Here is a 16,115-nt window from a genome sequence, read left to right as displayed (position 1 = left end):
GCAAAAAGTTCAGGCTAAATGCCATTTTTGACTCTAGGACTCTCTTACAGGTCATCCTCATTTCTGAAGTTTCTGATTTTGGCAGATACGGGCACACCTGGGGTTTTGTTAAATACTTGGGTGACAGCTATAGCTGGTAGCTGGTCTGATAATGCATCTGTGCAGAAATGGAAGTGCTAATATTCTGCTGCTTCATACTGCTGGTGGGATCAATGACTTGAGGTGCAATAGAAAATTTCGAAGACAGTAGAAGGAAGAACAGCTTTTCACAAGCTTTCCGTCTACACTACTTGACGTCTAGAAGAATGCCTCTAACGTTCACCTGATACAGCATTTCAGGGCTGCTTGCCACCACAAACCATGCTACATTTCCCTTACTGAGGAGGAGGACAATGCCCAAGATTTTGTTTTAAAGAGGTTGTGTTAAAACAGTGGATGTTGCAGTGATCACGTTAATTTTCCATCCTACTGCCAACTCTGTTCCTGAAAAAAGCTGGGACAATATTTCTGTGATTGTCCTTCGCAATCTGTCTCAGTCAACATGCTGAAATGGAGCAAAGCAAAGACACGTCTGCCAGATCAGTGTCATTTATTTGTACAAAATGAAGATGCTTTGCTCCAACACCTACAAAATTACACTGTGAAATAACGAAATACTGACAGTAACGGTGCCCAGGAGGGTCCCACAGCCTGCCAGCCACGGCCAGCTTCTCCTCCTGTCCTTGTGGCAGTCCGGAGGCCAATGCCGGGAGCAGGGTGCCCACCAGCACCACTCATCCTTGCCCCAAAGAGGTGAGGGGAGCCCCCGCAGCTGTTCCCTCGCCTTCGCCGCAGTGGGGTGGCAGGCCAAGCGCTGATCCCTCACTCAAGCCAGAGCCACCGCCGACGGGAGTTAATCATTAAGTCCCCGGCAGATCCGCTTCTGACCAGCTCCCCTGAACCTCCCGGGCCTTCAGCCATGCCCCATCCCCTCCCGACCAGGTGCGACCAGCCTGACTGAGCACCGCGGCGGGCGGGGGAGCGGGAGGCAGGAAGGGGTACACCTCCCCGCTGCCACCCGATAACGACCTACGGGACCTCGTCCAAGGCGGAGCCCCCTCCGCGGGCGCGGAGGAGCTGCCGTGAGGAGGGAGTGGCGCCCGCGGTTCCGGCCGCCTCTGCCCCCAGGGGAGCCATGCAGCCTCCCGGGAACGCGCCGTAGGGTATACCTGTCTCCCGCCTCCGCCGCCCCCGCATCGCCTCTGCTCCCCTTCAGGCTGCCGGTGTCGGCGCTTGGCTGACACCGTCTCCCACCGAGGTGCCGAAGCCCCGCACAAACTGCCGGCGCTGCCCATGCCTCAACCGGGGCCCCCCGCACCCTAAGGCCCCCGCCGCTCCCGCCCCGTCCACTCTCCACCGCCCATGGGCGCCGCCTGCGCCGCGGCGGGGCAGAGCAGGCGCCGGTGAGGAGCATGGCCAGGGGGCCCGAGCAAGAGGACGCCTTCCTGCACCTCCCGGCCGCGCAGGCAGTGCCTGCCGCCGCGCAGGAGGATTGCTACGCGGACTTGGTGGGGCGAAGCTTGCTGCCCTTCCCCGAAGAGGGGCTGTGCGCCACGGCGGGCGCCGAGACGGGGCTCCCGGAGCCGGTGCTGCCCGCCGGCATCAAGTCAGGTAGGAGGTGGGGTGCCGATAGCGTTCCCTTGTCACCCCGCGGACAGGGCAGGGCAGGGCAGGGCAGGGCAGGGCAGGGCAGGGCAGGGCAGGGCAGGGCAGGGCAGGGCAGGGCAGGGCGAGGCGCGGCGGGCGCCCGAACCGTCGCTGCTGCTCGGGGCCCGGCGGGGAGGCAGCGGCGAGCAGGGTGGCCGGTTAAACGGGCGGCTGCCGGGGCTGCAGTCGCGTCGGGAGGAGGTAGCGTGCTGCCGGACCGTAACAATGCCTTTGGGTTTGTCTTTTTGTTCCCCCGCCGGCACCCAGAAACAGACTTTACCAACGAAGCCCTCTCCTCGGAAGAAGAGGATGCAGATACTCGCGACGGCGCATTGAAAGCCGCTGACCAGAGCCCGTCTGCGAAGAAGAGCATCACGCAGATCATGAAGGACAAGAAGAAGCAGACGCAGCTCACCCTGCAATGGTAGGGCCCCAGCCGTGAGACCTCGCTGCCTGCCCGGAGCCACCCCGGGGAGGCCGCGCTGCGGAGCCGGCGGTGTCGGAGCACCCGCGACCGAAGCCGCTTCGGGGCCACCGGTCCGGCCGCTCGGTGGGGACACCCATACCTTCCCTGAGCTGACATCGGCAGGATCGAGCCGGTGTGTCCGTCAGGCCCAAAGGGACATTTCTTTAAAGCTGAGTCGGCAAGAAGAGTTACATCTCACAGCTTTTTTAGAGATATTTGTCATTTATGGGGTTGTGGCGTGTTGGTGTTTATTTTGTTCGTTTATGGTGGTGTGTTTGTGTTTGGTTTTTATTTTGTTTTATTTTATTTTGTTTCTTAGGTAAGTTTCGTCTACAAATAAGGATTACCAGAGGTTTATCAGTTAACAGAAGTCTCTATCACATTTTTGCTATATGTGGCTATTGATGGAACGCAGGAAATCGATTAAACATATAAAAATGTAGAAATGAAACATTACTTAAGAATCATATTTGTGAATGGATGTTTTAATTATCCTTTAAGGCTACGAATGGTAGATTTTCACTGTCTTATAATGTATGTTTTTACATAATATTCTACCATCCATGGAAGCTCTAACTTCGTTTTATCTGGGCAAAAATTAACCAAATAAGAGGTCAGATTCTGGACACATCAAATGATATATGTTTCTATTAAATCACACTTGAAATTAAGGAGGAGTGTTGTTGAAAGAACTGGGAACTTAGTTACTAAATGCAGAATGTAAATCTAGATTTTTTTTCCTTCTGACTGAAAAATGAGAGTAATCCAAATTAGCCAGTTTCTTAGTCTAGTTTACATCTGACTTCAGAGTGTAAACTGTAAGGATTTGAATCTGGTGAGTCAGTCCAAAATTATTCAGTATGCAGCATTTACTACGCAGTATTTTCTTACAGATTGGTGTAATTTGAGCAATAAATTTGTTGCACATAATCCCAAGAGTAGCAAATAATGTCAACTGATAAAGAAAAGAAACAGAACAACAGTGAAATACTCAGCTGTTACTAAGAGTTCACTTTAAGTGAAGTGAGACAGTTTTTTACCCCAGTTTTTAGAATTTTACTTAAATGACCACAGCTAGGCATTGTATTCTGTGAATGGACTGGGAAGCTACATAAAAATGCATCCCCTTCAGAAAAAGCCAGTTCTTTGCTTTTCAGTATGGTTTGGTTATGAAACAGTTCCAGGTCCAGTCTGGAAAATAAAAAGCAAAAGCAGGAAAAGACATTAGCCCAAGTATGAAAGATACAATGGGACAGGAGATGCAACTTCAAGCCCCTGTACTACTCCAAGGACAGACTTAAACTCAAGTCTTTCATAGTCTAGTTAGTGCTCTTATTTTCAGAGCAAGTCTAGCTCTTAGGTGATGATAATATAATTATTTATATAAAGCTAAAATGTCCAGACATTGAAAAAGACTCATTAAGAAAAGGCAGCTGACCACAGGTTTTCCTTATGCTGCAGCTAACCAGGGCACCAAGTGTGGAGCCAGTCTGCAGTGTTTGTCTGGTTCAGGAGAAACTCATCTGTGTGCTCTTGTGGAATCCTTCAGTCGAATTAAAAAACAAAACAAAACAAAAAAAACCCCAACAACAACAACAACAAAACACAACAAAATGACAACAACAACAACAAAAAAAGGCAATACCAAAAACCAGAACGAAAACAAAACTGGGAGACATGACATGTTGCTTCTTACTCTGGCAGTTTCTTTCTCTATACAGGCTGGAAGAAAACTACATCGTTTGTGAAGGAGTTTGTTTACCAAGATGCATCCTTTATGCACATTATTTAGACTTCTGCAGAAAAGAGAAGCTGGAACCTGCCTGTGCTGCAACTTTTGGGAAGGTAAAAAGTAAATACCTTCATAATATATTGGCTTAATTATTTGATAGAATCACACTTCAGTATATCCGTGTCAGCATTCCTCTCCAATTCACATGATTTCTGCTGCTAATGTACATCATGGAATCAGACTAATTACACTTTTCCATGTGTGAAGGGATTTTTGTACATCAGTTTTAGGAGAATGGCACTGAAATTCCTTTTGATTTATTGTTATTTCATACAAAAAAGGCACTTTCCCCTAGAGTTTGTTGTTGTTGTGGTGGTTTGTGTTGTTTTTTGTTTTTGTTTTTGTGTTTGTTTGTTTGTTTGTGTGTATGTGTTTGTGTTTTGTCTTTTTTCTTTTTTCCTTTTTGTTTTTTTTTTTTCCTTTTTCCTTTTTGTTTCTTGTTCTTTTTTGATGATGACATTAATAGAGTTCTTCCCACAAAACCAGATCTGACATGGAAGACACTTTTAATTATACTAAAGGCAATGTAAAGTGAGATGTGACACAAGAAGTAGTACTAGAAGGGGAATAAAAATTAATAACACAAAGAGCTCCTGAATGAAAAATTGTTGATTCATCCTCTTTTCTACCCCTCCCTACAATTAATCCTGAAATCATTTAATGAAAGGGAGATGTGAACTCTCCAAATTAAATCCTGAGTAGTTAGTGAAACAGGAAACCAAAAATGCTTCAAGGATCATCTTTTTTTAAACACTACTGATCTAGTAATTGTTCATATATAGCAAAATACATTAATTTAATTGTATAATCATAACGGATTTTAAATCCAGTTCATAAAATGTTCCCTTACTGTTTTTTTCCTATTGAATTGGATATACTGAGAAAGTCTATGTCTAATTTTGATTACATAGTTTCCATATAAATAAGCAAGACAATAGTTTTCCATTTAAACATTGTTTTGACAGTGGTCCATCTACTAAATGTATCTATTAGATCTACCTCTACTACCGAATTACTTTCTTACTTAATAAATCTTTGTCTTAAGCATCATTCTTTACAGAAATAGTAGGATTTTTTTAGAGCACTGATCTCAATCTCAGAAGTCCACTGACAGAATGGTTTTCTTGACCTGAATTAAATCACACAACGTGAATTCTTTATGTGCAGCATAGAGCTAACAAAAACTTTCATACAGTTTCAGTGAGCGTAAATAAATCTAAGACTGTCCAGCACTTTGATAGTGGTGGACACAGAAGTACCTGTGAGGCAAATATTTGCTTGCTTTAACCTTCAGATCACACTTTTCAAATCAAAAATCAATTTATTTTTAGTTGTTTGACTTTGAAAACAGAAAAGCTAGAGGGCAGATCTTTCCCTGGTTCTGTTTACATCTCTGACGCAAAAGATACAGCTGTACTTCAAGGACCTGAACCAAACAGGATCATGGTGAAGAAAACGAGATTTTAAATTGTAGAAGTGAAAACAGAAAGGAAGAACAGGTGGGAAGGCTGGGAAGGAATTAATGGGTGGGAAGACTGGAGATACACAGCGAAGTGTACAAGGGTGGAAGAACCCCTGCAGTGTAAAACATGCTTCATTTTTTATGTTGTGACATAAGTGTTGCAAATATTTATTCATGGACTACATCAGACCATATATTTACACTACAATTTTTCTGTGAACAGATTGCTAAGAACCTACACCAGTGCTAGAAATTAATACAGTTATTTTCTCTTCAGACCATTCGCCAGAAGTTCCCTCTCCTTACCACAAGGCGGCTTGGAACAAGGGGCCATTCAAAGTAAGGCACAGTTATCTGTGTATCCACTCTTAGAATCCATCCTAGGAATTGCATGTGTTTCCATGTCTCCATAATATATACTAATTGGCAGGAGTGTTATGTTGCCGATATAATAATGTGGATTAGTTTAAAGACACTATAAAAAACCGTTGTCTTAAACTGAGAAGAAGGTATATGTCTGCTCTTTGTTGTGGGTAATATATAAGAACTCTGAAAAGTACACAACCTGTAGTGCAGCCATTTCATAAATATTGTATCCAATTAATTTGTATACTTTATCTGTGGAATAGTAGGCTGTAGAAATAGACCACAGATAATTATGTATCAGCTGGTTCTGGCATAATGTTTTTGCCATGATAAAGTTATTGTGAAACTGTGGTGAACAGTGGCAACAATACATTTCCTCACATGAACTCTCCCCTCTCCATCCTGATATCAAGACTGCTGAGGAAGGACTGATGAATTGTCCTCATTCGGATTTATTTTATTTTTTTTTTCCAATAGGGGAGTGCTACTTCTAAGTAAATGAAAACCTGTGTCGTATATTGATGTAAGGAATTAGAGAAGTCAGAATAATGCTATAGGGTATTGCTGATGTCAACCTATGAGTTAGGTGTTTCTGTAAAACTTCAATCCCTGTTCGGGGAGTCACAAATACAACAGTTTTCTTTATTGCCTGAAATCAAGATTGGCTCTGACCTTTTCTGAGTGTTGTGCTTAAAACCATTATTTCAGTGTTTATCAATATTCAGTTTAAAAAAGTATTTAAACCTAAATAGTGTGCCCATATAATTCAACAGAAAATAGGACTAGTTAGGTAATTTTGTTCTTTTAAACTAACTCTCTGAAATCTTAATAGTTTTCAATCCAGATCAAATTTAGACCAGATCCTTATCTGTATATTTCTATAGATTTCAAAACAGGTTTTCCTAAAAGTAAGACATTGCTATGAGGAACAAATTAGGATAGATACTGTGTCCAGCTTTCTGTGTATACACAGAAGTTAAACATTTATTATTAATACCTGTATTTTTGGAGATGCATGCCTTTAAATAGGTGAGTAGCCTCAGGATCAAAAATGTGTGTATGTACTTATTGAATAAGATTCACAAAACTGTCCTTGACTTATGGGGGAAACACAAAGAGTGATGGCCTACTGAAACAAAACTAAAGCCCAGAAAATTAGCCAAGAAACATTTTGCTAACAAATAAGCTAGAAACCCAGAATACTGGTAGTAATAGAAGAAACTCAAAAATTGTTTGTTTGGGAAAACTCTTTATTTTGAATGATGTAGCCTTGAAAGACAAAGTTACTCTTATATTTCAGAAATTTACAAGCAAAACTCAAAATTAAAGGAGATTGAAAAGTAATAAAAACCTATGAGACTGTGGTTTTCCTAAGTGCTCTGCAACATACTAGGAACGTCTGAAAGATACATTGTTTACTTTTATAAATTTGGAGGCTTGTTTCCTGTTGTTATGCTTGATTTTCTTCCTGTATCGTGTATCTGTATAATTGAAGGCATAGTAAGTCGATGTCTATTAAGTAAAGGAATATGTTTCAAATCTAGTTTTTGACTTGGGAATGTAGCTATAAAATTAATTGTACTGGGACATGCGCCACTCTATTCCGCTTTGCTCTGAGACATTTAACAGTATTAGCACAGGACTACCTCATACCCAATAGTTCTTGAGCAAATCTCATAGCTTTACTGACCTTGGTAGTACTATGTGCCATATTTTCATATGGATTAACTGTTCTTGAACAACTTCCTCAGAGGGATGAGGCATAAGCAGGTTTTGGTTGAACATATGGTGTTTGTTTCTACATTTTTTTTTTTTTTTAATTGGACTTTTCCTCAGACCTCTCCTCTGCAATTCTGATTTCTACTAAGATACATTTACATTGTTCTTGCTGTGCAAAAAAGGACCTCACAAAAGGCACACATGACAATATCTTCAGGTTAGAGGGTGAATGTAACAGCAAGTAGCCACAGAGAAGTGACAGTATAAATAATAATATCTGATTATCTGTCTATCTCTGATGTTGTGGAACATATTACCCTCAGAATCACAGACTCACTGAGCAAAGTAGCAAATTAGTTTCTATTTTCACCAAGTAGCAGTTAGTCACATAAATATAATTTATGGAAGCATTTCCATTAAATTAATAAGTAAATTAATGGACAGTTCATCAGTTTCAGTAAATGACTATTTACCCTCTGCTTTTATGCCAGCATGGGGTCTAAATATTGTAAGCTGTTTCAGTGTGCAAAAAAAATTGGGTTATTTGGACTAGTAAGAGACACTTCTTGCTAGCAATTAAATCCTATTTTTTAAAGCATGTTAGCTCTGATTATTGTCCAGGACTCTACTGAGTCAGATGCTGCAAAAACGTGAAAGGAAAAGGACAATTCCTCTCCAATGGAATTATATTTCTCCTATTGCAAAGAAGAGCTAACCCTCCAGGAATAAAGTGCTTTACTGGACACTGCATGCAGACACAGTGAAATATCGCTACAGCCTGGTTGTGTTCAGGAGAAAGCAAAGAAAATCAGTTCCCTCTTCCACCATCTTCAAGGTGACAGAAATTGTGTTTGTCCCACACTGAAACAAGGCCAAGCTCTTTCTAGCATTCTCATGAGTATGAATTGGATTTGAGAAAGATCTGCTGTTCTAAGGTGTGGGGTGCAGGTGCTGCTCTAAGGTGTAAGATAGACACACACATATTAGTTCCTTCTCTGATTCCAAGAAGCATCTGTCATCTCCAGTTCTGGGCAAAGGAGAGACATAAAAAAGGGTCTAAGAAATCCTAGAACTTTGATTCTCAGAGTCAGAGTGTCTCCCTGTGTGTTTACATCCAACAACCCATTTGTACAAAAATGTCAATACTAAAACACTCATTTAAACATTTAACAAAGAAGGTACAACACATTTGACGCAATTTTGTTTACAAAATACATTCACGTCTCATCCCTATGCTAATCACTTCAGATTGCTGAATATAAGGGAAGTTTTCTACATCCCTGCTGACTGGGAGAAGAAGGCCCAGCACAATAAGTACAGCAAACTGCTCTTAAATTAGTATTTCATAATCAACAGTTGTCCATGCAGCAGGTTCTGAATCTACCTTTTTCCACAGGTAATGTTGAACATACTGTGATCACCGCTAGAACTCAGTTTTAATCTTCATGGTACATGAATTACCTGGAGCAGCTATTTGGGAAAATTGCCATACTGCTCAGACGATACAGAGAGAAGACTGAGCTCAAGTTACAATTTAATTTCTTTGTAGACTTTGATCAATGATAAATCTTAGCTTTTATCCATCATGTCTGAAAACTATTATCTTATTTATTAGGAGTGATTTAGTGGGTTAATAAAACTGATATGGCAGCTGGCCCTGTGATAACAAGTTATTGCAAGTCCCTGAACAGCCTAAGCCTATCATTTCCTTATCAGCTATCATTTGTGTCAGTGTATGCTAAAATCAGGGCTACTAGTTGCATAGGAACATATGTTACAACAAACCACTGAAATAAAAAGAGGAAAGCAGTTTAGTTCATTTTTTAAAGGTTTGTTAAGAAAATTAAGTTCCTTATGATGACTATTTTCATTTTATTAATTATACAATAAAACTATAACACAGTAAAATACATCTATACTGTACATACACATAGAAATAAACATATGAAGAGACAGAAAGAGGGCACTTGAAGTTGTAGGTTGAATATGTTATTTGTGTGTCTGGGATGAGTATACTACTCTCAACAGGGAGTCCAAAATCAGCTGTTTAGCTAATGACTTTGACTTGTAAGAGAATAAAAAGCTTTATTACTCTATGAAGTATTCCAGACAGAGCTTGAAGAGGATGGATCATAACTCTTTTTAATTGCTTCTGTGTCATGACTGGAAGGCTGTATTTTTAGAACTAAAAAGTTAACTACACAGATCACTGAATGAAATTAGAATGATAACTGCTGTGCCTTTAATACACACTGAATAGGTACTGAAGATATCTGTTCTCCATATAGCAGGATGTGGCAATGGTGAATTCTGGTATCGTGGGGCATTCCAGAGCAGGGACAAGTATTTTTGCCTACCACTGGAAACCTGAGATTCCAAATCATACAATATTTTCCATTTCTAGCCCAAATATGTTAATATTGAATTAAATGTTGAATAATGGAGATATTGAATCCTGATTTTGCAAAGAAGTGATGCCTTTCCTTGGCCTCTGGCCCACTCCAACTTTAGCAGGAGGAAATCCTATATTTGTGGCGAAAGTGTGAAGTTTTATTTTTAGAATGTAAAAAGTGGCATGAGATTGAAACTGGGAGATTTAGAGTGTTGGAATGTGATGTAGACCACCACTTGCTAGCATGACCAATGGCAAACGTGCAGATAACATTGTTAAAAAGGCAGTCGCAGCTCTGTTTTGTTTTTCATCCTGCTTAATGCACAACCTTTGAAATGTCAAGACTAAGTAAATGTTGTTATTTAAAAGAATCCATACATGTATATTTTCAGTACCTCTTTTGTCATATCTAAAATTACTTCATTCTCATGAAAGAAGAAAAAATGCCTTTAGCATTTGTGTCAGAACTCTGTCAAATACTAGGAAGTTCCAGATCCATGTCTTTGGCCCAAGCCTCTTTTTCTTTAATACTCCTAAAACAAAAGTATTGGTTGAAAACCTTCAGAACTGTAATTCACAACACAAGTGACACAGTACTGTATGTGAAATGGAGGACAGTTGTCTGGTGCTATGACATTTAATTAAAGGTCCCATTAGCATACTAAACCACCTTGAGGTGTCACTTTGCTTTGATCAGCCAGCTCTGATATTAATGGATAAAAAGGGAACTGTTATGAGCAGATGATCCTATGTGTAAGCTTCTGACTATTAACAGGTATTAAAAAATTCCAATTTCACCGCATCACCATCCCTCAGAAAAATACACTTAAAAGGCAAGAAAACTAACAGTAAAGAAATAGGTGAGAATCTTTTGCCTTCTAATGGGTCATCAGGTACTGTTGCAATCTAGTGGTGTTGTATAGATTTATCATTTTCAAAAAGTGAAAGTGATGATGTTTAACAGCAACCACTTTCTGTCACAGTTCTTGGCTGTACAATCCTGAATACGCACAAGAGTTTGTCCAGAAACAGAATGATTGTTTCAGCTGAGATTTTCAAAGGTATCTAGGCTAAACAAATATATCATCCCAATGAACATTTTCTTAAGTATCTTTTGTATCTAATGCCTTTGGTCAGCTTTGTACATATAAAACATTTGAGGGTGTCCCATACACGAACAAACAGAAAGATTGTGATTTTTTTTTTTTTTTAATGGGTATCACCAAGAACAGCAGAGATGAACTGAAAACTTTTGTTTATGTGTTCTACAAACTATTTTCTGGGGGCTTTGTGTCTTAAGAGTGCATTTCTTTAAGTTTTTTGAGAACTTTCAGTGAAGCGGATGAATTGTGTTGGGAAGCATTACCTCTGTGTTAGGCTTGATTTACATGCAATGTACTTGAACTGCTAGCATTACTTTGCAGCAGTTCAGTTAAACCAGCTGCCATGATGTTTTCAAGATAACTTTAGCAAAAAAAGCAAATGATCCTGAGTATACTGTCCATAACATTCTTAGGCAAATTTGGTTTAACACAATCAGTTTTTAAATCGAGTGGAATTTATAAGACAGGGCCTATCACCTTTGATAGATGAACTCAAGCAAACTTTTCTATGGCTAGTAAAGAAATACCTGCCCCCAACTTGCTCTCTGGCCCTTCCTCTGAAGGTCACTTCTTTTGTAGCAAAATCAGTGAAAGCAATAACTATCTACTGCATAGTCGGTTTTCTTAGCACCAGCTCACCCTCTTCAGTGTCTTTGATCAAGGTGTTGGCCTCAGCACTGCAGAGGCTAAGCAATAAACACGTTTCCTCCTTTGAGCTCTCTTTGGGGGCAGTAATCTCCAGTAAAGTAGCAAAGGAGGCAAATGTGTATGAGAACTGCTTAAGCAGCTAATTCAGCTGTTGATCAGCCTACAACCTGAGAGAAGAATGAATGAATAAATGAATGAATGAATGGCTGGCATGTCAGCATTTTTAGTCATAGAAAGCTGAAAACTAATTTATAGGGTACACTGTCAAGTTGTTTTCAGTTAAATAGTGCTCTGTGGCACTGCCTCGATATAACAGTAGTAAATTTGATGAAATATACGTAGTAGACCAAAACCAACACCCTTTCAACAAAACAAGTGAAATTAAAGAGAATGTATATTAGGGAAAAGAGATGTAACATATTTCTAGGAGATTTGCTGTTCCAGCTACATTCTTGTAAGTGTTTTTAATTTAAAGAAGACCATAGCCTTGAATTTTGGATCAAATCGTGACAATACTGTTTTCTGTGTTCCATGTCAGTGAAAGGAATTGGTAGACACTGCTAAGAAAAGTTTTCAGAAAGCATTGAAAATCAATTTGACATTTTGTTTTGCTTGACATGTCACTCATAAACATTCCTCTCTTTTTTTCCACAGGTATCACTATTATGGAATTGGCATTAAAGAAAGCAGTGCATATTACCACTCTGTGTATTCTGGAAAAGGCTTAACCAGGTACAATATCATAACTTCAGATACTTAGTCAGTGAAGGTCTAACTTTAAATTTCCTTTAGGGGAAGGTATTTGTAGGATATCACTTTTTGTTGATACCAGAACTGGTATTGCTGCATATGTCAATGTCTGGCATTTCTAGATTTAAGTATCACTTTGCTCCCTAAAGACATAAATTTTGTTTTAAGAGGCTTATCTGGATCTTTTGCTAGTGCCTTCCAGAACAACCCCACCGCAGTCAGTGTAAAGCTGTATCAACTTACACCAGCAGAGTATTTGTTGAAGTTCGCGTGATGCAGCAAAACACCATCTCCAGAACACTTGTCTCGTTTTGTTTGCTTGTGTGTCATCCTTCAAGTTCTTTCCCCAGAACAGCTTCCCATTATGAAACCTCTGGGGAATGGTGTGAAGCTGACACCTGTGGGCGGGAGGGAGGGGTCAGTGTAGATTAATATTTACAGGTCCTTTGACTAGTTAATATCAGTTTAAACCTAACCCAGGAAGCTTTAATTATATTTATTTAAGGGACAGCTAGCAGGATCAATACGTTACGATAGCTGCCTGTTGGTTTACCAAAGATTAATAGTTCGTAAAACAAATGTCTCTGTTCACATATGGCTTGAATGTTCGCTTTCATTGTCTACGGCAGTATACCTGTGTAAGTGGGGACTCTGAGAAAGGAAAGGAATAAATGAGTTTATAAGCACACCTATAAAATCCAACTGCTGGTGGATTTAGGTTACATCCAAAGAGATTCTTTTCCAAACAATAGGACAAGTGTAAAAATGGAGGGCAATGTTGCCAATGATACTTAAAAGGAGGGATCTCTCCACTGCAGGACTTAAGGTATAATAGACTGGAATATGCCATTTCCTTGTCCAGTGTTTATCTAGAACTGCAGAGGTGTTGCTGCAACACAGCAAGATGAGGTTCTTTCATGATACACAATTATCTTGAACAAATTGCTCATTTAATTGACTAAAAGACAGTTGTTTTCACTTAAGGGAATATAAACACTCTAAATTCTCTGCTTTATGTCTGCCAGTGCCCTTTTACATGCCGCCATGTAAAGATCTGTCTTTGCATGAGCAGTGAATACAAAAGAAGTGGAGGTTTTGCAAAATTCCCCATCCCTGGATTTCCAACGGTGTATGCTTATATAAAGATGGCATAGATATTCTCTAAGATTTTCAGCAGAACTCACTAGGTTCACTAGATTCACTGTTTAGGAACCTTCGTGTTAGGACTTATGCTCTCATGTATGAGATATTGAATTTTCAGAGTCCAGCAGTCTGATCGTCTCACTAGATGATTTAGAACACAAGCTCAAAAGCTCATTTTGGGCCATTACTGTGGTTGGATTTGTCTGTGTGAAAAGAATGGTGCAGTAGCCTTGGATTAAGAACAGGCTTCTGGTTAAGGAGTCTGACAGTGTTGGGATTCAAAACTGAGAGTGAATTATATGCCTACTGCATATAATGATCCACCATAAAATCTGTCCTTTGCCTGATGTATGTTCTGGTAGGTGAACAATAAAATGATTCCTGGATCGAGCCTGGGGCAGAAATAGGTAGGGAAAATATATGGGTAGGTAACATCAGATCATACCATGCCTATGCACAAATATAAGCATATGGACGCCTGTACCATAAAGCTCGCAGGTTAGATGACGGTCTGTCAAACAGTTAAAAGCAGCAACAGGCCTCAGTTTAGCTGCCTAAAAGTAGGCATCTACTGCCATTTCAAACTTGGTTGGCATTTATGTATTAATATTTAGGCAACTGAGCTGAATACAGCAGTCCTTAAATACAGGGTTGCAGATGCCTAAAACCTTAAATTCCACTGTAAATTTGATGTCCCCATTCCTTTAAATATCCAGCCTTGCGACTGTGAAAGGAGCACACCTAAGACCAAAAACCACTAGTAGCTACAGCACTGCATGAGGGGTAGTTTGGGATAGCAATTAAGGCTCTGGACGAGCAATATTGGTTCATGCTTTTGCTCAACATTTGGTGTACATTTTGCTGCACATGTGGAAATCCACAGTCCATAACAAATACATCCAGCTATGAAGCTCATTAGTTCAACATTGTAATCAGCTGAGTGATGCTGTCTTTCATACTCATCTATCAACAACCAAAGGGATGGTGTAGGTAACATATGTTGGATCATCATGTGATGGGAAATGTCAGGCACCCATGCTTGGCCTAGGCAGGAGGAATTCCACAACCACTCAGGTTCTGCTTTTCTTTTCTGCCAGCGGAGCATCTCAACAGCAGGAAATCATAACATTACCACTATTAATTGTAAGACCTTATGTTGCCCACAGTATCTTACTAGTTGGCAGCTAGCAGAACAGAAAATAACAATAATCAAACAACATTTATTATTATACTGATCCATTAGAATCTCTATCATTACACATTCTCTAGTTTAGTAGTTAAAATGTAAAATATATGCTTTCTAATTTCTTCACTGAAGAGCTGACTGATAGTCCAATAACTTCATTGGGCATCTCAATTTGACTGCAACACATTTTCGACAGTTAATGGATCTTTGATCTCAGAAATGCATTTTGCCTGCATCAAATAATACTGTGGTCAAAAAGAATGGAAAATTGCCATGACTTCTTCATTTCCTGAGAAGTATGAATCCTAGGTATATTTTTTTCTATTCTGAATTTACTCAACTGTGTGAAAAACTTTATGTATTTCCTGGTAAAGACTGTATGGACTTGCACCTATGCTGCCCTTTTGATATTTGTGAAGTTGCGAAGATCCAGAGAAAAAGATGAAACCAGATATATACCTTACCGTTTGGTCAATGATCTGAATCTTCATGTTTTAGAAGACATCAGTAGGTTTCCTGATATCCTCAGGCACTTGCAAACCATTGGAAAAAGTTAAGAAAAAGCACAAATTTTATTATTTGAAGAAATGTGATCATTTTTCTAATTGATCTATTTTATATATTTGTTTTATATGAGTATATGTAAACATACATGAATTCTAAGAATGTTCTGCTATGACAAAATAATCAAATATGTTTCTTCTCAAAGGTTCTCTGGAAGTAAGTTAAAAAATGAGGTAAGTGCTATAGTCTTTTCTTTTGCTTCTGTTATAATCCAGATTTTATGTGACCTGTGTTTTTCTTACCATTAATTTCTTTGAAAATTAGAACAATATTTGAATTAAAGATTAGACTGCATAACTTTTTTTTTTTTTTCATGAAGCTGAGTATTTGCTCATTTAATTATTCAAAGGAAAATAAGATTGGAAGGCACTTCCTGCGTTTCTTGTTCCAATCCAATTCCCTGTAACCACAGAGGTTCATGGTAGACTTTCTTAAGGAAAGGATCAAGCTCTAGCTTAATTTTTCACATCAATTACTTTCACAGGGGAGTGAATTTGGAATCTCATTTGTCTGATGGGAAGCCAAACTCTTTATGTTTTTTTTTAATGAACTGGATTTTATACCTCCTGGTCAAGATTGTCTTTCTCTATTTTTTACTTTTTATGACAATTTCCTGCGATACATCTTTTTGTTGCTTTTGCTTGCTAGATGGAACAAACAGCAACTTTTAGTCACCTTGGATCAACCTTACAGCCTTTCATTGTGCTTGTTCATATTTAATTATCTTTATAGAAAAAAGAAAAAAATCACACACATAAAGTCTCATAAATGGTATGTGTCAAATTTCTATCAGAAATTATGAACCCTAGAACTCTGGGGGGGGGTTTGCTGTTTGTTT

The 16,115-nt window shown here is 39.6% G+C and overlaps 1 protein-coding gene across 1 annotated transcript in view; it reads left to right on the top strand.

Annotated features, from left to right (window-relative positions):
* The first annotated feature begins 974 nt into the window (after window positions 1-974).
* Window positions 975-16,115, top strand: part of RFX6 (regulatory factor X6) — a 36,614-nt gene continuing 21,473 nt past the window's right edge. The window contains exons 1-6 of the mRNA XM_065835320.2: window positions 975-1,650; window positions 1,954-2,110; window positions 3,874-3,997; window positions 5,684-5,745; window positions 12,289-12,366; window positions 15,423-15,450. Of these exons, the coding sequence (XP_065691392.2) occupies window positions 1,452-1,650; window positions 1,954-2,110; window positions 3,874-3,997; window positions 5,684-5,745; window positions 12,289-12,366; window positions 15,423-15,450 (648 nt within the window). The 5' untranslated portion in view covers window positions 975-1,451. The remainder of the gene's footprint in view (window positions 1,651-1,953; window positions 2,111-3,873; window positions 3,998-5,683; window positions 5,746-12,288; window positions 12,367-15,422; window positions 15,451-16,115) is intronic.

Source organism: Patagioenas fasciata, chromosome 3 (genome assembly GCF_037038585.1).
Source record: "Patagioenas fasciata isolate bPatFas1 chromosome 3, bPatFas1.hap1, whole genome shotgun sequence".
NCBI lineage: Eukaryota > Metazoa > Chordata > Aves > Columbiformes > Columbidae > Patagioenas > Patagioenas fasciata.
This window is presented reverse-complemented; position numbering and strand designations above follow the sequence as displayed.